The sequence below is a fragment of the Aquarana catesbeiana genome, linkage group LG11 (assembly GCF_042186555.1).
Source record: "Aquarana catesbeiana isolate 2022-GZ linkage group LG11, ASM4218655v1, whole genome shotgun sequence".
Classification (NCBI taxonomy): Eukaryota; Metazoa; Chordata; class Amphibia; order Anura; family Ranidae; genus Aquarana; species Aquarana catesbeiana.
The window spans coordinates 133788220-133810463 of NC_133334.1; the positions used below are offsets into that span (position 1 = coordinate 133788220).

At 37.4% G+C, this 22244-nt stretch overlaps 1 protein-coding gene across 1 annotated transcript; it reads left to right on the forward strand.

Moving 5' to 3' along the window:
• The first annotated feature begins 1635 nt into the window (after positions 1-1635).
• SALL1 (spalt like transcription factor 1) lies at positions 1636-21815 on the forward strand. The gene is made up of 4 exons (XM_073604976.1): positions 1636-1865; positions 6678-6770; positions 8456-11844; positions 20440-21815. The coding sequence occupies exons 1-4, from the start codon at positions 1790-1792 to the stop codon at positions 20878-20880; spliced, it is 3999 nt and encodes a 1332-aa protein (XP_073461077.1). The 5' UTR covers positions 1636-1789; the 3' UTR covers positions 20881-21815.
• Positions 21816-22244: the final 429 nt, after the last annotated feature.

The window sequence follows — 22244 nt, forward strand, 5'->3', positions numbered from 1 at the left end:
TTGTGTTCTGACATCATCATCAGTACAGTATAACATGGCAATGTTCTGATCCATCGTGGTACATTGTGCTCTCCATGGATTACATTGTGCATTGTACAGGAAAAATAAGACACACACCCACACATATACGGAGACAGGCAAAGCCTACCCCATCTCATCTCTAGCAGCTATATATCAATCTCTGCCAAGGCATGTGTTTAAATATTCAGTGAAAAATAATGACTTGTTCAGTATCACTTATAGGAAGATTATTATGTCCATCCTTCAAACTCAGCCCCCAACTGAGCTTCATGTGCAATCCACCCTAAAATAGCAAGAAAAATGCAAAACTGCTGGAGTCAATAATAAAAAAAAAAGAAGAAAAGATGTGTCAATATTTAAAATAAAAGTTAAAAAAAATGTTTAAGTTTAAGTTACCTATCAAAACAGGACCCAAAACACCATAGAAGTCACACAGCAGGTGAAACAATTAAATCAAAGTTAAAAAAAGATTATTTTTTTTAATTAATAATAGACATGTCATTTTTATTTTGCATTGACAACAGCAGAACAATGAGAAGAACATAAATAAAAGGTAAGATTAAGACACTACAGCTGGTCGCCACCATCAGTCAGCCGTCATCGTTTAGGGTGTTAGGGTCAAGTCTGGGAAATCAAGGGACAGATCAGATGAATGGTGTTCCTGGGCTTGGAGGAGATTGGAGGATGCAGACCTCCAAGGTATGATGATCTGCTTCTTTTTTTTTAAAATGTGAATCAGCCTGATCCAGGAGCTGCCAGCCATCCCACCATCCCATGTACTCTGCTGGAAGAAGGAAACATTAGTCCCCCTTGCTCCTCCAGCTCCCAGCACAGCAGAGCCCCCTTGAGTGACAGCAGCAGCCACCAGTCCCAGCTCAGGGGCAGACCTGAACAACAACTTTCCTAATCCCACAGATTCTACAGATTGCTTTATTAGTGAGACAGCTGAGGATCGTGCAATGTACTAATAAATGCCACTCCTGCTAGGATCTAATGGAATGATCACTGGTGATCCCAGCTGTAATGACAGGTACACCAGGCTCTGCCAGCACTAGCACTTTCTATGCCATTGTCAACACTTTATTTTTAATTCAGAATAGCCAGCGATCGATAGTTGGAAAGTGAAAAGAAAGTCAGCTTGACTTTGAGAATTCATCAGATGTGTGATCATAAGGTGTACTGCGCTCTGCTCTGTGTTGCAGCTACATTGGACAGACAAGCTCAAGTGACATTTTTTTTTAGTTCGATCTGATCGTGGGATCGTGTGACATTAAAGGGACAAAGTGGGTTGTCAGATGAGTGCGGCTCAAAAAGGGGGAGTACTGGTCCGCAGAGCTTGCGATCAGCACGATCCGGATGTGTAGACTGGGAGGTCAGGGAGCAGATCTCGTCCAAGAAACAAATTGTTGTTGCTAAGAGGGTTAATAGTGTCTCCAAAGCCCGAGTCCCTGCCTCCTCCCTCCCTCCCTACAAGCCGGCCCCCTTATTATTGGGTGGCAGCTGAGAAAGACAGGAGCCTCCAGCGAATCACAGGCTCATTGATTAGGGCGAGTTGGTTTGAATAGAGCTGGCCATGTGCCAACCCCCCCCCCCCTCCTCCCCATCTCCCCATTACTAAGCCCTCTCCTATGATTAATCGCAATGCATTATTGATCATCATAATTATGGCAGGACACATGCGCGCTGGCTGGGGCTCCCTGCCCGGAATTGGGAGCACATTTTGGGAGTAAATTATTTGTCTTCTGCCCCAGCTGATGTGTGAGCCAGCATGTCTCGGAGGAAGCAGGCGAAGCCCCAGCATTTCCAATCGGAGCCTGGCCTGGCCCTGCCGCCTGGAAGTCATGGTAAGTGGGAGCCCCTCTATCATCTGTCACCCCCCGGATTTATCCCAGCACCGATCTCAGCATACACACACCGAGAGACATCGCATCCATCTCACTCGTCCTACCTGAAAGTCCACACCAAACTTTACACGAGTGGGCTCCACGCTGCTGACACCCACTGCTTTCACTTTGTCACTCTGCTACTTTGTTCGCAGGACGATCTCACCTCTCTACCTGGTGTATGGGCTCCATTCTTATACCTTGTACATGGTGAGGAGACCAACCTAAGACTACCAACAACTCTACTCCTCGTCTACATGTTACATATCCACATCTGCAACTAGGTTACTCTCAGATTGCTAGGACTTCTATAGACCGTGTATAGGCTACATTGGTACTTTTATACATGTTAGGGATCCAAATCTGCAACGAAGTTATCAGACCTTTTATAGCTATATCCTCTGTTATCCCTTTATAGTTGCAGTGGTATCTCTAACATTTATGTTACTCTCCTGCGTCTAAGAATTCTATAGATCGTGCTCTTCCTTTTCTAGATGTTAGAGATCCAAATCTGCAACTCAAGCTTCTAAGAGTTCTATAGATCGCGTGGGAGCTACATTGTTACTTTACATAGAGATCCAAATCTACAACTATATTACTCAGGCTGCCTAGAATTAGTTACTTTTATAGGTGTTTGAGATCCAAATCTACTCTCAGGCTAACAAGAGTTCTATAGATCGTGTATGGGTTACAGTGTTACTTTATCTGCAACAATGTTAGTCCCAGGCTACTACTAAAACAATTTCTTTATCATCTACGTTGTTTTGTGTTTTTTTTTTTTTTTTTTTTTTTTTGCTAGAGTTACATCTGCAACTGTTACTCTCAGGCTACTAAGGATTCTATAGATCGTGTATGGGTTACATTGTTACTCTATAGATGTTAGATATACATATGCAATTGGATTACTCTCCGGCTACTAATTATGGGCTACATTGTTACTTTGTAGGTGTTTAGAGATACAATTGTTCAGTTAATATTACTAATAACGCTGTAGCTCATGTATGGGTTACATTGTTACTTTGTGGATGTTGGAGATAGTTAATGCAGTTATAGAAATCTATAGATCATGTATGCGTTATATTACCTTGTAGATGCAAGACATACACCTAAATGTGTGTGTGTGTGTGTGTGTGTGTATGTGTAATATATATATATATATATATATATATATATATATATATATATATATATATATATATATAATGCGCGCAGCGATGTAAAGCTGGCCATGCATTTTATCAGTATTTTTTTTTTTTTCAATTTCCTTTTAGATGTACCAACCATTGACCAACCATGTGTAGTGCAAGGCCCTGCCTGATTGCATACAAATTGAAAGTGTTTAGGTTTGACCTCCCATGTTATATGGGTTTTGGTAAATCTAAAGGAAAATTGTACAATGTATGGCCCTTACACTCCGGCTACCAATAGTTCTGTAAATCCTGTATGGACATTTTTTGTAGATTATAGAGGTACAGTTTTGCGGTTATAATTCTCTATATATCTTACCTTGTAGATATAAATCTGCAACTTTGTTACACACAGCCTACCACTGTGTGGGCTACGTTGTTGTCTTGCTGATGTTGCAGATGTGCAATTTTGTGGTGTGTGTGTGTGTGTGTGTGTATATATATATATATATTATAATTTTTTTTTTCCACTTTTAAATATTGTTCACATTCAAAACCTTTTTTTTTTCTTTTTCTTTTTTTTTTTCTTTCCTGCAAGTTGCATGAGAGTTTGAGTTGTTGCAATATCTGGAAATGCTCTTAAGGGATTAGGCTGTTTGTAAACGTGGTTTTATTATTAGTCTGCTTATTGAATGGCGTAAGAAGGACTTTAGTGTTTGTAGCAGATCCCGAGCATTGCTGGCTGTGGATTCCCTGTAGGGCAGATGGGACCTTTGCAGCCACTTCCATGTCCTGATCTCTCCGCTGCTGTCCTCACTTCTATCCTGCTAATCCAGTGGATGCACCTTGTGTGACAATCCCCATTTCATTACACCAGACCCCCATTGAAAAGCGATTTGTCCCCTTATGCCAAACATCCTAGAGGAATAGCAGGCTTCTCCCCATGCCCTTTTGTGAAATCCTGCAACATTTAGGGTCAGACCTTCCGAGCTATTCACTAACAAACAATGCACTCCACATGGGCTAAAGGGGAGAAAGAGAGGGGGCAAAAAAAAAACTAAAAAAACTAAAACTTTCTTCTCCAGGATATCTCCCTCCTTATTTATGATATCTGTTTCTGGATGTCTCTAGGAATTAACGTACCATGATTGCTTTGCACTGAAGGAAGCACCTTTTGACTCCTGTAGATAACTTCTTAAGTAGTGATGTTCTCAAGATTTAACTCCTTGTGCTCCTTGACTTTGTCTTTCCCACAAAAAAGGCAATAAGGCTGACTAGCAGGCTGGCCTTCTATGAGTCCTCCACAAAGGTGACCCTATACATTTCCCTTTCCCATGCGGCTAAAACATTAACCACATCCAGCATGAGATGGTTACTGATTAATCCACATCTATCCCCAAAAAGTACAAAAGTCTCCTGCTTCAGATCCAAAAAAATAATCCAGGCTGGTTTGAAGCTCTTACATATTACTTTGCGGCTGTACCATAAAAATACGATATAATTTAATATTAGACTTTAGGAGCTTTCTTTAAAAACATGTATATAGCAGTTGGGTGTATTTTTATTAATCTTGTACGAAAGTATGTTATTTTTTTTTTAATTCACCCGATTGTTTTACACTTGTTTGCTTTTAGTATACAGATATATTTTTTCTCTTTTAATAAGTTCACCCCCCACCACCACCCGTTTCGTATTTTGTCTCCTTGGAAACTTTTATGGCTTGAATGCAAACTACATCAAAGAAGTCTTTTGTTTGCTTCTAAATAACATCTAGACATTTGCAACATAATTGCTTTGTTTTAGCCTCCGCCGTGCTTAGTTTTTTTTTTTTAAGATCGTCATAGCAGTAAATTAACTTTTTTTTTTTTTTTTTTTTATTTTTATAAGCGTTTTGTTTGTTTATTGACAAAACAACTTTTTTTTTGATTTGTGTGTTTTTTAATTTTTTTTATCACATCTAAATCTTTTAACCTAGCTTTTAAACACCAAGTTTCGAACAATAAGCTTAAATCTGGCTGCAGGACATGTTTGTAATAGTGTAGAGAGGATTATCTTGTAATAATATTAGTATTCCATTAAAGCCACCGAGGGCTACAATTCTTTAGCTATAGTTTACATAACACATAGATTCGTTAGGTTTCCATTTTAGCAACTTTCACGTGAAAGTTGCATTTTAAATCGTTACATTTTGGTTGAAGTAATAATCTCTATGACGCAGGGTGGCAAACTTTGATTTCTTGTAATAGATGATGTATTTTTATTTTTTACTTTTATTTCTTTGTGTGTTCTCAAGACTGTATCAGCTGCAAGTTTGCTTGAGTATTGTTTGTTTGTTTTTTTTTCCACCCTTTTGTAGTGCAGGGCATTTGTAAACATTGTTATCTTGTAAGAAATTCAACAGGTCCTTCCGTTGCAGAAAGCAGGGTGGAGATTGCATTTAATTTGCAGTCCTGAAAATGAATGAACACTGTGAATGTAAAACACCTAGAAGAGTGTGTGTGTAAAATATATATATATATATATATATATATATATATATATATATATATATATATATATATATATATATATATATATATAATAAAAAAGGGACATTATGCAAACCGTAGAGTGTAGTAAGTCTGCTAACTCTAATCATCATGTACATCAATCTAAGTATTGTGCTTTCTTAACCTCTGCTGGCCCTCTCTCTGGAGAAGGTGACACAGTTCAGACTTGCAATATGTTTTTAGATTCTCCCTTGCTGACCCAGAATCCAGTCCCCCCCCACCCTCCTGATCTCTCCTAGCAGGGAGTTAACAAACTAACTACACCTTATCAGCACCACTTCTTCTCTAACCCGATTCCCCCCTTCCTGCCCTCAGACAACAGAAACCCATAGTGGATTGACAAGTGCTTCCCATAGAGAAGTGTACTCCAAAACAACTGGGATTTAGTTTCTTGTCTCAATGCCAATATTTATGTAGCCAAAGTGTAGATGTAGCCTCCAGGAGCCTTTCTTTCACTGATACTGGGATTGTCATTCATTCTTTTCTTCCCCTTGAAACCATTGCATCTGGATCCCCACCTAGTGTTCAGTATTATAAAATGTGAACTTCATTTCCATGTATTGCACTGGGAAACATACATTAACTAATTTAAAGTGTTTAGTCAAACAGTCTTTTTAGAATTTTTTGTTGTGGTTATTGGTATGCTATTTTATTATGCCACTATACAATTTTTTTAAAAGTTTTTTTTTTTTTTTTTTTTTTTTTTTTTAATATAAAAATCCTGTAAAATGAGACATCAGGAAAGCTTTTTAGGTAATACTTAAACTGCAATTTATGTTTTGGGAAAGCATTTGAAACTTTATATTTTCTATATCAGCAGAGATGCAAAGTTTATGGTTAAAATGTATTCTCTGATCTGTTGTGTGGGTTTTTTTTTTTTTTTTTATCTTTTTTTTTTTTTTTAATTTTTTTCCCCTTAACATTGATTTAACATAAATTAAATGCATATTTAATGAGGGGGATTTGGCATCTCAAAATATCTTGTAGCTATATAGTTTTACAAATCTTAGACTTCAATTAGTCCAGATTGTAGCTGATCACAAATATTTGTCTTCTGTATTTAAACTTCCCCCACATCTGCATTTTTGTATTTCTAGGTACACTGGATTTGTTGCAGCTGAGGATCAATAAAGAATCGGAAGAAATGAAATCTGAAGTAAAAGAAATGAAATTTGTTTTTAAAAATGAAAGTATGTATACACTATATATTAAAAAAAAAAGAAAAAAAAAAAGTCTTGAAAATGTTTTATATGCCCATTTTTTAGAACTGGTGGTTTTCTCGCTATGTGATAATAAAAAGTGTGGCCAACCCTTTCCAAAGCTTGATCGCTGCTTTTGTGACTAAGCTGTAGATTTTAAAGTTAATAGCTCTTTTTCCTTTAAAAGTTTAGGAAAAGCGCATCCCGTTTAGTTGAGAAACAAGTCTTTGGCCCCCTCTACAAGCTGTTTAGTCCTGAATTTGCTATTTGCCTAAGCACAGCTGACCAAGCAAAACTCTGTTTTAAAGTGGCATTATGTTTTGATAAATGTGATCTGGTTGAAAAGTATTTTCCACTGAATGTAGAGCTTAAATGAACATGCTGACATAATAGTTTTAATGCATTTTGTTCAAAATGTGTGCACAAACAGAATGGCTTTTTGTTCCCTCATAATTGGCTGTAAAAGTAGATGGGGACATAACCATTACATATGGAAATGTGCAAGATTTCTCTTGAATATATTAGATGATGAATTTTCATGGGAAAAGAGCTGCATTTAAAATGCATATATTGCTTGTCAAAACACCACAACATGAAAGCATTCATGGTAATGCTCTATAAACATAGACCAATGCATAAGCATATTTTATAATTTTATGGATAAGCTTGAGACACTTTTTTTGATAGATTATATATAGATATATAGATACATAGATATATTGTTGGGCACTTCTAAACTTTTTCCCAAAAGGGCTTTTTTTTTTTTTTTATGGTTCAACAAGGGGGGTGTCATGGAAACTCCATTGTGTGATTATTTTAGGATTGCAGTAACACATGCAGGGAGGTAATCTCTGAATTTTAGTGTGTTTTTTTTTTTTTTTTTTCCCCTCAGCCTTGTAAGATAAGGACAGAAGTTTGTCTTTAATGCTGGGTGAACAATAGGAAACTATCCTGTCTTCAATAGGATCAGTTAGTTTGGTAGTTGGGAGTTTTAATGTTTAATTTTCGAATGGCACTGGTTGTGAATGTGAGCAACTAGTGTGAAAAGAATATTGGAGCAACCAAAATGGAGCTATTTGGCTTCATTGCTAATTACAAAAACCATTGCTTTGCTATTTTCCTGTTGCCTTTATTGATGCTGCATTTTAGTGAAAATAATGTGCATATGTGTAATGGCTTATATTTTACTTATTTGTATCATACAATTCACTGTACACAACAATTATCAGCACTAGCTGTGGTTAAAGTGACTTCAGTGGTGCCGGACAAAGTTGCCCTGCATACGTTAAGACCACTGGGTCATTTGCATTTACAGGGCCTACAATGTCTGAGTTATAAAAAATTTTTTGAGCAATGAAGAGCTACTCAATGAAGAGTATGCAATATTGAAAATCAATATCTGCTATGGATTTTCATTATTGCCTGATGGCGCCTCTTGTGGTATTTAATATTTTGATGGATTATTTGAGGTAAATGATTATGTAAGACACCAGTGCTTATTATGCTTCCTTTAAGATTACAGAAGAAGAAAATAGAAAGTTGTGGTATTGATTTGTTTTCCTACCCAAAAACTAATTATGAGTGACAAACATGAGTGTTGTAAAGTCTGAGGTTTAAAGAATGTGTCTCTTAAGAACTTTTTGTTTTAATCTGGAAATTTTTCTTCTTTTTTTAAGGAGTTGCAGAGAGAGGTCAAACTCATCGGACACCCAAGAACAAGGAAGCTCATGTCTGTAGCAGATGCTGTGCTGAGTTTTTTGAATTATCAGATTTATTGCAGCATAAGAAGAACTGCACTAAAAATCAATTGGTTCTAATTGTGAATGAAAATCCACCACCTCCTGCTGAAACAAGCTCTCCAAGTCCCCCCTCAGATAATCCTGACGAGCACATGAATGACACAGTTAATAACACAGATCAAGCAGACTGTAGTGACCTTTCAGAACCTAATAAGCCTGACAAAGAAGAATCCATGGAGGTGGAGATCGAAGCTAGCAATAGCAGCAGTGGTTCCAACCAAGTGGACAATGCCGTTTCAAGCAGTAATAATTCCACATTGGGTACCTCAGCTATCACAACCTCACTACCTCAAGTAAGGGATCTGACAACTTTGGGCAACTTCTCTGTTATTAACAGCAATGTTATCATTGAAAACCTTCAGAGTACTAGGGTGGCAGTAGCACAGTTTTCACAAGAAGCAAAATCTAAAGGGGTCACCAACAATAAATTGGCTGTGCCTGCCCTAATGGAACAGCTCCTGGCATTACAGCAGCAACAAATACATCAGCTGCACCTGATTGAGCAAATCCGGCACCAAATATTACTGCTGGCTTCACAAAGTGCAGAGGTACCTACATCTTCTAGTGGGTCTCAAGGGACACTGAGATTATCGGCTACTCCACTGACTACATTGAGCTCCCACTTGTCTCAACAGCTCGCTGCAGCAGCTGGCTTAGCACAAAATCTTGCTAGTCAATCTGCTAGCATTAGTGGTATAAAGCAACTACCCCCAGTACAGCTACCTCAGAGCAGTCCTAACACTATTCCATCCAGCAGTAGTTCCTCTCCAAATATGAATACGTTGACAACGACAATAATCCCACCATCTTCAGACCGAGTACCTTCAACCACTGGTGGCTCACAGGTCACTAATCCACCAGCACCTGTAACATCTTCACCAGCTTTTGCAATAAGCAGTTTATTGAGCCCCACAGCTAACCCACTACTACCTCAACCTGTCCCGAGTAACACACTTTTTCCTAGTACATTACCCAATGTTGGAACAACAGCAGAGGATTTAAATTCTCTGAGGAAAAACAAGCCAGCCAGTGTAACTGCTTTTGAAGCAAAGAGTGCATCTGATGAGGCATTCTTCAAACACAAGTGTAGGTTCTGTGCAAAGGTCTTTGGCAGTGACAGTGCCTTGCAGATCCACCTACGGTCTCATACGGGTGAGAGGCCATTTAAATGTAACATTTGTGGAAACCGGTTTTCCACTAAAGGGAATCTAAAAGTTCACTTTCAACGCCACAAAGAGAAATATCCTCACATTCAGATGAATCCATATCCCGTGCCAGAGCATTTAGACAACATTCCTACAAGTACAGGAATCCCTTATGGGATGTCAATACCACCCGAAAAACCTGTAACCAACTGGCTGGACACTAAACCAGTGTTGCCTACACTGACTACTTCTGTTGGGATGCCCCTCCCACCAACCATTCCTAACTTAACACCATTTATTAAGACTGAGGAGCCCCAGCCTATTGCCATTAGTCATCCACTAGCTAGCCCATCAGATTCAGTAAAAAGTGATTTGACAAATACGGAACCACTAATTAAAAAAAATGGCAGTCTTCCAGAAGGTGCTGAACCCAGTGACTTGCCTAGCTCAGAAGAGAAAGGTGAAGAAATTTTACAGCAGTCAAATAACTTTCAAAATTATAATAGTGGGGGTTGTTCTCCTGCAGGTGATTCTGGTTGCACCAATACTGCAAATTTTTCTAACCCCCTTCTACCATTAATGTCAGAGCAGTTCAAAGCTAAATTTCCATTTGGAGGCCTTTTGGATGCAGCCCCTGCATCAGAGACTTCCAAATTGCAACAGCTTGTGGAAAACATTGACAAAAAGTCTAGTGACCCCAATGAGTGTGTCATTTGCCACCGGGTACTGAGCTGTCAGAGTGCACTGAAAATGCATTACCGCATTCACACTGGAGAAAGACCCTTCAAATGCAAAGTATGTGGCCGTGCTTTTACCACAAAAGGTAACCTAAAGACCCATTACAGTGTTCACCGTGCCATGCCACCACTTAGAGTACAGCATTCATGTCCTATTTGTCAAAAGAAATTTACCAATGCTGTTGTTCTGCAACAGCATATCAGAATGCATATGGGTGGACAAATTCCGAATACTCCTGTTGCTGAAAACTATCCTGATTCCATGGAATCTGATACTGGTTCTTTTGATGAGAAAACTATTGATGATTTAGACAACTTCTCAGATGAAAACATTGAAGATTGTCCTGACAGCAGTGTTCCGGATACCCCCAAATCTGCAGATGTGTCCCAGGATAGTCGATCATCCTCCCCTGTGCCCAATGAAGTCTCAAGCATTGCTGCTTTGGAGAATCAAATGAAGATGATTAGTGCTGGACTAGTAGAGCAGCTCCAGGCCAGTCTGAAGTCAACAGAAAATGGCTCTGTTGAGGGTGATCATATGACTAATGACTCTTCATCTTTTGGGGGAGATATAGACAGTCAGAGTGCTGGAAGCCCGGCAGCTTCAGAATCAACATACTCCATGAATGCTTTGTCACCTAATAGCACAAATGACTTTATGAAATTCCCTAACACAGAAGAGAAGCAGCAAAAAGCTTTACCACCTGATCTTCCTAATGGAATGTCTCCAACCCCTGCCAATGGCGGTGCCCTTGATTTGACTTCCACTAACACTGATAAAATGGTCAAAGACGAATCTTTGGGTATGCTTTTTTCATTCAGAGATCGGAGTAAGTTTAAAAACACAATTTGTGATATATGTGGAAAAACATTTGCATGTCAGAGTGCCTTGGACATTCATTACAGAAGCCATACCAAAGAGAGACCATTTATTTGCACAGCCTGCAACCGTGGCTTTTCCACTAAAGGCAATTTGAAACAGCATATGCTTACACATCAGATGAGAGATCTACCATCGCAACTTTTTGAGCCCAACTCCAATTTGACGACCACCACCATTAGCTCAACCGCAAACCCAGCTACCAATCCTCTAGCAGCCCTCATAAAAAGTGAATTTAATGGTTTCATACATGGCTCACCTCAGGACAACAAGGAACAACCTTCAAGTATTACATCTTCAGGATCTATATCATCTTCAGCCACATCTCCTGCTCTCCTTTCATCCTTGGCCAGAAGGACTCCTAAACAGCACTACTGCCATGCGTGTGGCAAGTCTTTTTCATCTTCCAGTGCTTTACAAATCCATGAACGAACCCATACTGGTGAAAAACCATTTGCTTGCACCATATGTGGCAGAGCCTTTACTACAAAAGGGAATCTTAAGGTAAAATGATTTATTATTACTGATGTAAAAAGTGCAATGAGGGGATTATTTTATTGATTTATGTTTTTGCCAACAAGTGTTGGCATGCCGTTCTTCACCTTCAACCTTTTTCTGAATTTTATGTCTCAAGCTTCCAAAGGGGTGTTTTTTTTTTTTTTTTGTTTAACATTTTGACATTCAGCAGTATGCCCTGTTTGCAAGTGATGCAACCAAAAAAAAGCATCAGCAGCTGGAGAGATTTATTTATACTATAATACTGGTGATCGCAAATGAAACCTGTATTGAGGGAAATATAGATGCTGCTGTTACCTTCTGAAGCTGTTAGTTCCTGCCTGTCTCTGGCCTTAGACACTGGCCTGGAACAAGCATGCAGCTCAAAAGAGTAGGTTGGTTATCTTAAGCCAAACCTCCATCGGGTTTTCTTTGCGGTCTGTGTTCCCATTAGAGATTTTTGGTAGTTACTGCTGTCACCAAATCAGAAATGGAGGTGAAATCTTCTAATGGGTACACCTCCACCCCCCATTATGTTCTCCTACCTGTTGTGATCATTGGTCACTCTTGTTTTCTGAAAGAATAATGTATTCATGCAGTTAGATGGGTGAGCAGTGCATTTTAAAAATTTAGGCATTACAGTCCAGAAGGGTGGTGGCCATTTTTTAAAGAGTATGCAGTCAATTATACATTTTACCTTTTTAGATATGCCCATAGAACATCTCCTTGGGCAGAAACTGGTTAATTTCATCAAATTTCAGAAGAGGACGAGTGATTACACAGGCTGCCCATTAGTCCACAGGGATGGTTGGTCTCCTTCTTTGTTGGTCCAGGTCTATCATCCAGAAAAATAAAGACTTGCCAGCAAAGAATAGGGAGTTGAGTTAGGCCGGAACATGGATTGTTCTACTTATTGTACTCCCCTTTCCCATGTTATGCCAGCAGATGCTAACGAAGTGCACATTTCAAACAAAAACTAATGCTGTGCGTGCAGAGGTTGCTTAAACCATGCCTCTGGTATGTCATGAGCTTCTGGTTGAGTTTCCCAAAAAATTACATGCACCACATAGGTATCTTATTTTCTTACACGCACCATATAGCATACCATCTTATTTACTAACTAAAACCATTTCCCTTGCTTATTTTTGTTAAATGCCAGAACAGTGAAGACTTTCAGTGTTGATTTTGCTGCCATTTTCTCAGAATATTTTGTTCTCTTGCCCGCTATGAAAATTGATTACATTATTAAATAGTTCACTACGTGTACAAGGGACAGTGCTAATACTTATTTGCACAGTAAATCAGTAAATGTATTTTTTGGATGGAGATATATATATATATATATATATATATATATATTCATGGACATTAATTGCACCTTTCCTTATATAAAAAAAACTCCACTGTTTAGATACAAACTCTTACAGTGTCTAATATGTTGTATCTTAACTAGGATGAAAGGTGCAAATTGTGAAACATTTCTACTTTTAGTGTGCTTGTAAAGTGTGTGTGTGTGTATATATGTATACGTGTATTTCTAAATGTATGTCATTTATATAAAGTTGCTCCAGCATTGCATGACAAAATGAACCCGAGTGCTTGATAAGAATTGCATCACTAAGTTTCAACTATGCTAGTAATAGGATTATTATTGGTTCTATTTCTGCTTACTCTAAAATGTGTCTAAATGTATCTTTTAAGTTAGTTTATAAAAATAGGACGCTGTCAGTCAAGCAGCATTTCGAAAAAATTTTTATTTTTTTTTTTCAGCTTTGTCAGGGTTAAGATGAAGTAGTAAATTTCCTCTGGATGCAGCCATATTGAATAAATATCTTTAGTGTCCAGACAGAAGTGACCCAAGTGCAATTCATACTGCAAAGTTATAATTTGAAATCCCCCTGCCCCATCTGAATTTTGCTATAAAGCTCTGATCTTCATTTGATTGACAGTTGACTTTTAACAATTGCAGTGCACACAAACGTTTCATTTATTTGGATCGCTAGTTTCGTGTGTACACACACACTCACACACACACATATATATATATATATATATATATATATATATATATATATATATATATATATATATATATATATATATATATATATATATATATATATATATATTAGTGTGTGTGTGTATATGTATATATATATTATTTTTTTTTTTTTTAAAGTAAAAATGTATGCAAAGTTAAAGTAATTTTTGTAGTGTTTAAATTCTTTTATAGCATCATATTATCTGGTTTTGTTCAGTCAAACACTGTTTCATTGAACCAGTTTCAGTAAATTATATGACCTAATTTTTCCTTCTGTTGATGTACAGCGATGTTTGCTAAGCCTGCCTTAGGAGTATTGCCTATACCTTGCCGACCTTTAATGATCTGTCCACTTTTAGAATAATTCTGTATTTTACTTTGTTGGGAAATGTTCCATTTAGAATGGTCAATTGATAGCTGTGGTGGAAAGTTGCAGTCTTCAGATGGTAACTAGTGTTAATTACAATGTTCTATCCAGTTTTCCCATCTGAAAAACTGAACAACTCTGGGATGACAAATCACAAACCTCTCCATAACAGCTAATAGACTTTACTAGATGAGACTAGGTTACCTCCCTATTAGAGGTAATAGACTTTACTAGAAGCGACTAGGTGAATTCATAATTATTTACCAGTAAAACCTCATGTTTGGGGCCTTTTAGGGGTGATGGGGAAATTGAGAATGGGCTGTAGCTGAAATTTCCGCTTTAATGGAGATGTACTTCTGCATCACTTTCTTCAAAGAATAGAACACATTTTACCTTCTAAACAACATCTAGAATTGAAATCTGCTAAATTTTTTTTTTTTACCTAAGTATAACATTACATTTAAAGCAAATATTTAGCCATTCTATTTTGGTAACTTTGTTTATGTTCAGATTTTAATAAGTGAATTTCTGGTATCTCTAATGACTAAGTCCTGTTTCTCGCATTTATTCCTAAGGTGCTTGTTGATGTGAGATTATCACCTCAGTTGACAGATTACAGCCAGCTCGGAAAATGATTGTATGTCTGTGAGCACTGTTCAACCCAAGCAGACATTGCCTGTCCAACCAGTGCTTGCAGTGGGGGGATTAAGTGGCTGAGCTGATTCCCAGCCTCTCCCCAGCTGTTCACTATTCTCCTATGACAGTTCAGGGATGCTCTGTACATATGTATTCTAAGCCAGTAAGCATACATGTTTTAATAGTCGATACTTCTAAAGAAATATTGTTCAGTTTGACCTTCTTACAGTCATCTCATGTTTATGGGTACCTTTTATGCAAAAGGATAGTGGTTGAATGATTTTTCAATCATGCCAGGAGGTTAAGGGCTAGTTGTTTTTGCTTGATTTTCTATGCTATGGTATTTTTTCAGTATCTGTAAATGGTTCTAATAGTAGTTAATGGGTATGGTAAAACAATGCCTATTCCTACTACATATTGATTATTACATCTGTCAGGCAACCTCTGAATATAGTGAAAAATCATTCTTCTAATTTCACTTTTATTGTGAGATTTGTTTAATTTAAAAAATTTTTTTTTTTGCAGGCTTTCAAAAACTGTAGGTATGATGTGCATAGAGCCAAAAATTTCAAAGTCTATATAGTGTAGAAGCAGGTGACTGTAAAATGTCCCTCAACTTTGCCCTTTTATCTGGGCATTCATAAGTAGACATTTTTTTTTTTTAAATTATTGCAATTTTAAGAGTGGGAAGTGATGGAATTTTTCATTTTCTAAATTGGGGGGGGGGGGGGGGGATGGGGGGGTGGCTTTATAAGAGAGATTATATGCATCCAACACTGAAGATAGTTTTGCGACGCTGGGTTTATAACACCTACTAAAGTGTAACTTTTCTTAGGTTGAATCGCAAGCATGTGACGTAAGAGAACTGTTGTAGCACAGCCCGAAAAAAATATAAAAAATGCTTTTTACACTTTTTACGCTTTTGCTTGTTGGGCATTAGTGTTGCTGCCTTCTATTATTGCCTTGGTAGTAGAAAACTGTATAGTAAATTGTGACTGCTCAGTAATGCTCTATATTTAAACATTAATCTGAGCACTGACCGACTTAGGAATTTGTTTTTTTCCATTTTTTTTTTTTCTTTATGGTGTCCTTTAAAAAAAAAACAAAAAAACAAACAAAAACCCACATGAGTCTTTGGGATTACCCATTTCAGCAGAAAACTTTGCATTCAGTTAGTAGTAGTGGTTAGTAAGGTAGTAATGTGTGGCAACATGACTACTTTTCACTGTAGAGCAGTTAGGACAAAAAAAAAATTAAAATGCTTTTCATATAGCTTTTGCCTTAATAAAAAAATCCATCTTGTGTTTTTTTAATTACAAATGAGAACTGTGGAAAGACCAATCTGGAAGATATTCTGCTATGATGTGCTTGTTTAGACTCCTTCTGAAGTGCTAGCCTTGTATTTATCAGTCCCTTTTTGTGGGCTATAAACTTTTAATCAGGACCACAAAAACTAGTTTGAAAAACTGCACATTTTTGTTTAGGCCTGGTAACTGTATTCATGGGCACTGTATAGCTCAACATGTGTGCAGTATTTATATGCATGTTCTTACCAGAATTCTTGTTGGCATCTTAACTACTGTAAGACATGACATAGGCATTTTGAATTGGCTGAAGGACTGCAGACACGTTCATCAGCCTTCACTGCCCTTTGAAAGTTTCACTCTGGTATGCTTGGGCTTCTTAAACCAGAGACCTTGAAAGTAGTGATATTTATTTAACATGTCCTCCTTTATAGGACTTGAGTCATACCAGTTTCCTCATGTAACCTGTGTTTTTGATCACAACATATAGCATTCAATGAATATTCTGGTATCATAAGCTTTGTAGTAGGAACATAAGGGAGCAATTGGGAAAGGGGGGGGGGGGGCTACTACTCTATCCTGACACGACACGCAGCTTCATTCTTATGTGAAACCGTTATTCTATTGACTTTTTGAACAGGTGAGTTTATCTGCTGCAAACCTTAAGTGCTTAACCAAGATGTTTATTCATCTGCAGCATGGATGACTCAGGTTCTTAAAAAGTAGCTAAGCCCTTGCGTTTGTTCAGTGTTGACAGAGAATTTCTCTAGAGATTGCTGTCAGAAATGTGAGATGAATAATGACTTTTAGGTCATGCAGTCTGTGGACGCGATTAAATTGTGGGATCTGTAAATGTTGTGCTAAATATTTTAAATTTTTTTTCATCCGTGATTTTAACCCTTTACCCATGTGTGCTGTCAACCCTCATCATTGGCATAAAGAATATAGTGATGAAGAGGCATTTGCTGTGTAGTGCAACCCCCCCCCAGGCATGCAGGCCTGCTGCTTTATTGTACACTGGAAATCGCATGTTGTCCATCTCTGGTATGGACCCAGTGCCTTTTTTAATTTAGATTTACCTTCAACTATGTAGCGCAAGGGCCTGCCTGAGTGTTTTTAGGTTTGACCTCATATTATATGGTTTTGGTAAATCTTAAGGAAAAAAAATCTAAAGAAAATTGTATGGTGTGTAGAAATGGCAAGTTGCTGGGCTGATGCTTTTGTGAAAAGCATACCATAAAACAGACTTTTGTTTGTCCCCTGCGCTACCAGGTGGTGAAAAATATAGTGATATCCTTCAAACTGATATGGCAAATAGTGAAGTTAATAAAGTAAAAGTGTTCCTACGGAGATGCTGCAATACCTAATGTGTTCACAATTACATGTGTAATATTTAAAATTCTAAGTGGTGGTGCACCATTCCTCTATTGCTTTAATGTGAAATCAACATAAGCCTTCATAACATATAGTTGAAAAGTGATAAATAGTATAAATCAACAAAAACCACAAATGAAAAATGAACCAAAAGCAAATATGTTCAATAAACTATAGTAAGTGTCCAAGTGATCTATTCAAATATAGTATATAGTCCTTTTTTGTTGAAACCAAAAATCGTGTTTTCACCAATCACCTCAGTGCTCACATAACTCTCACCTCCATAGCCACATATAAAAAGCCTTAAACCTTGTACACACGGTACAATTGTTGGCAGGGGATTGTCTGACAGACTGTTGTCCTAAAATCTTAGTACGCTCCTTTTGACAATTGTCCAAATGTTGGCTGACAGGCTAGTAAATTTTCAGTGGACAATGGTTTGACATCAGATTTTCGGATGGTCAGTACACAAATCCGTCACACAAGTCGAAAGTACAAACACGCATGCTCGGAATCAATGCTCACCAAACACAAAATTGCCAGAAGGGGCCCAAAGGGTGGTGCTCAAGAGCTGAAATTCCTCGTAGTACGTCACTACATTCATGTTTGTGGCACAATTGTGTACCGTTAGTATGCAAGACAAGATCCTGACACACACCCTTTTGACAAAAATCAGACGCTCGGTTGTCCAACAAACGTACAGTATGTAGGAGGCTTTAGGATCAGGTTTAAATATGGGACTGGTAATCCTTCCTTGGGATATCCTGTCGTTATCTCCTCTTCTGATCCAGGCTCCTGAAGTATCGCTAATAGCTCCATCCACATAGGGGAATGAAATGGACGATATGCTTCTGATAGTGTGAAATCATTTAAAATGCAGCCATTTATTAAGACAATTGGATGCTTACATCAAAATGGAGTTAAAATCACATTGGAGCTTAAACTGTTGGTGTTTCCACCTCACAGCCCTTCCGATTCTCTGTCCATTCCAGCCACACCCCTCAGGGCCTGGATCTTGGAACCAACATTAAGGAGAGGGATACCCCAAGGAAGGATTACCAGTCCCATATTAAAACCTGATCCTAAGGCTTTTTATATGTGACTATGAGGTGAGAGTTCTGCAAGCACTGAGGTGATTGGTGAAAGCACAGCGGTTTTTGGATTTCATTAAAGGACTATACACATTTGAATAGATCACTTGGACACTTTTTATTGAACATATTTGCTTTGGCTCATTTTTGATTTATGACTTATGTTGATTTATACTATTTATCGCTTTTCAGCTACTGAATATATAATATGAAGGTTTATGTTGATTTCACATTGAAGCAATAGAGGAATTGCGCACCACCACATAACATGATTGCCCCTTTCCTGCCTTCCACACACACACGCTTTTTTTATTTTTTTATTTTTCTCTAAAGTGTATTGTATCAGAAGCTCAATGAGGACAGCAGATTACAAAATGATAAATGTCCATCTATCATGACTTTTTCACAAGTGTTATCATGTTAGTACCTTACAGGGTTAAGGGGTGTAGGGATGTATGTATTTTTAGCTTGTTAAAGCTCCATAAATGTAAAGTATTGGATTAAAATATTTACCACTTGAGGCCACTGAGGGATGCAGTTGAAGCAGTCCTTTTTGCTGTGAGTGCCTACAGTTTGATATCCTTTTTATTCTGTTCATAACACTCCACAGCTGAAGAGTCTTGCTGTATCTCCTAGTTCATACAGCTCTAAATGGATTCTGGGAGATTCAGTCCAAGTAAGCTGGCACTGGAGATTTAATAGAAAACCCAGCATCTGTAAACAAAATGACAGTGGAAGTACCCGGTATAAAATGTTTACTTGTTAACCAGATTAAAATGGATGAAAGATCAGCTTGTAAACATGGAAAAATACCAAAACCATTAGAGCTCATTCATACTCAAATGCACATTAACATGCATTGATGTGTATTGCCATGGTATGTGTGGTGTTTCTTTTTTTTTTTCACTCACTGCATTGCACTTGATGGATTTCTTCTTTTTTGATTTTTCGTGTGTATTTTTTACTAAAAGCTAAGCGAGATGAGTAGAACATGGGTGACATATGTTTGCAGGCCTCCAATTAATATATTTGAGAAAAGTTGTAAAATAGTACTGAACCCATAGGGTTATCTCATTGGTATTGATGTTGATGTACATGATTTGGTTCCAGAGCAGGTGGCTTCTACACCCCAGAGTATTTCCATGGTCTGCTTGTAGCATAAATAGACATTGATGTGCCATACCACTGTGAAGAGTTTCAGATACAACTTTATTTCAATAAAAAGTCAGTGGGAAAATCCAAAAAGTATCCCATGTTTTGGGGATCCAGAAGTCCCCCTTTATCAGGGCTTGATTGACAAATATGTGCATAGACTAAAAGTAAACTACCTTTTTCTTACTAACTGTAGGAAGAGAATGAAAGCAGGGTAAGTACTGGTAAAGTTGGTAATAATGCCTTTTACCTAACTCTTACCCTGCTTTTATTTATCATCTTTCTACATATAACATTAAAGGTATCGTTCACTTCTGGTCTATTCACATTGTCCACAGTCGTCCATATGGTGGGAGCTCTCTAACACCCAAAACACATTGGGATTGTTTTTGGATTGACCCCCTGACCATTGGAATCCAGTTGTATCTGGACCTCTTAGAAGTAGGTTGGCACTTAAACTTCCATTTTTCATCCAGTTAATCCATGGTATGTGTGTGTGTCTATCACGTTAGATAGACAAATACGCAAAAAAAATGTTTATATGTAAATAAATTTAAATATGTAATACAATCTTTTAAGTTTAACAATCTGAATTGTTCCTGCCAAGCAAACTAACCTTTTTATTTTACTTTAAATCAGGTTCACATGGGGACTCACATGTGGAACAGTACACCTGCAAGGAGAGGAAGGCGACTTTCTGTGGATGGACCCATGGCATTTTTAGGAGCAAATCCAGTTAAATTTCCAGAAATTTTCCCAAAAGACTTGGTTGCCAGGACAGGAAATGGGGATCCATCAACTTTCTGGAACCAGTATGCTGCAGCACTGTCAAATGGATTGGCCATGAAGACCAATGAAATCTCGGTTATACAGAATGGTGGAATTACTCCAATGACTGGAAGTTTGGGAAATGGTGGGAGCTCACCTGTTAGTGGCATGACTGGAAACTTAGAAAAACTGCAAAACTCCGAACCAAATGCACCTCTAGCTGGTCTGGAGAAACTAGCAAGCAGTGAAAATGGGACTTCTTTTAGATTTATGCGTTTTGTGGAGGACAGCAAAGAGATTGCCACAAATTAGCACGTCTCTTCTCGAGGACAGTATGCGCAGCCAGAGGTTGCTTCTTTAAATTCTTTTTCAAGGTTTTTTTTTTTTTTTTTTTTATTTCACTGCACCATTGAGACTTTTTTTTTTTGTATCATGTTCAAGTTGTAGAGTTTCAAGTGAGTGTATTTATTAGTGATACTAACTTTTGTTCTGCATACAAATGCAAGCATTAACTTTGGTCTTTGTATTTGAAACTAAATACTAATAGACTGGAGTTGTAAACAGGCTGTAACATTTATGGCAACTTGCAAGTCTTGACAGTTGATCATTTGGCATTAACTTATTTTATATATTCATTTTTAACATGGTCCCTGATGTTAATGCATAAAGTAATGTGGGAAAATTGACTTTATGACCATAAGTGAATTTACATTTTGATGAGACGTTTCTCACCTGCATTTTTTTGGATTGGAGAGGCATGGACTATTAAATGGACTGATTTTATGGATTGTACAGTGTAATCTTGAACAGCTGTTGGGTTTTTGTTTCACTTTTTTTTTTTTTTTTTTTATTTGAAGAGGACTTTAATTTTTAAATTTAAACCCTTACATGTTCACCAATAGATGTTCTGTGCATTTTATTGTTTCTAATGTCTATAGACTTGTGTACAGTGGAAAGAATGCAGGCTGTATGAAACGGGATGTGATTTTATTCTTTGCAACGGACACCTTCCTCCTTCCCCATCCCTATTTGTAGTTATGTTCATCATAGGAGATGTGCTGGAATTTCACAATTGCTGCTAAATATAGCATCTTAAACAACCTTCCATTTCAAAATGAAGAAAAAAATGTAGATGCTTGTGTATATGTACATATATAAATATATAAATGAGAAAATATTCATTTTCATTGATTGTAAAATAAGCTTTATGATCTTAAAGCCTCTTGGGCCTGCAAAAAAAATTCAAACTCAATGCATTGCATTTCTTTGGCAGGGACAACGTTTAAATGAAATAGTCCTATTATTCTCTAATAGCAGAACAAAGTTAGGTGTGGTTCATGGATTTTTTTTTTTTAAAGGGAAAAATGGATATTTTATACACTTTCTTTTGGAAAGTTGGACATCCGACTCACATTTTGATTTACTGAAAATTAGGAAAAAAAATACTGTAATTTTAATTGTTACTCAAATACATCAACTTTCCAACGTGTGTTTTTAAGGCTTGGCATTGTGTTGTGGTTTCAGCGTGACTGAAGCAAGAGGAGATAGATGAATATTATACATTTTAAGAATGTCTCCAGTGTACCATATGAAGGAGAACAATCCTGTCTTAACGTTTGAAGTTTGTCAGACCAAACAACTTTTTATTTAAAAATTTTTTTTTTTTTTTTTTTTAA

What these genes read in the sequence shown, in the direction of transcription:
- SALL1 (XM_073604976.1), top strand. Translation starts at nt 1,790, where the DNA reads ATGTCTCGGAGGAAGCAGGCGAAGCCCCAGCATTTCCAATCGGAGCCT. An exon ending in ATTTGTTTTTAAAAATGAAA is followed by an intron (nt 6,771 to 8,455) that starts GTATGTATACAC and finishes TCTTTTTTTAAG; the next exon opens with GAGTTGCAGAGAGAGGTCAA. An exon ending in CTACAAAAGGGAATCTTAAG is followed by an intron (nt 11,845 to 20,439) that starts GTAAAATGATTT and finishes ACTTTAAATCAG; the next exon opens with GTTCACATGGGGACTCACAT.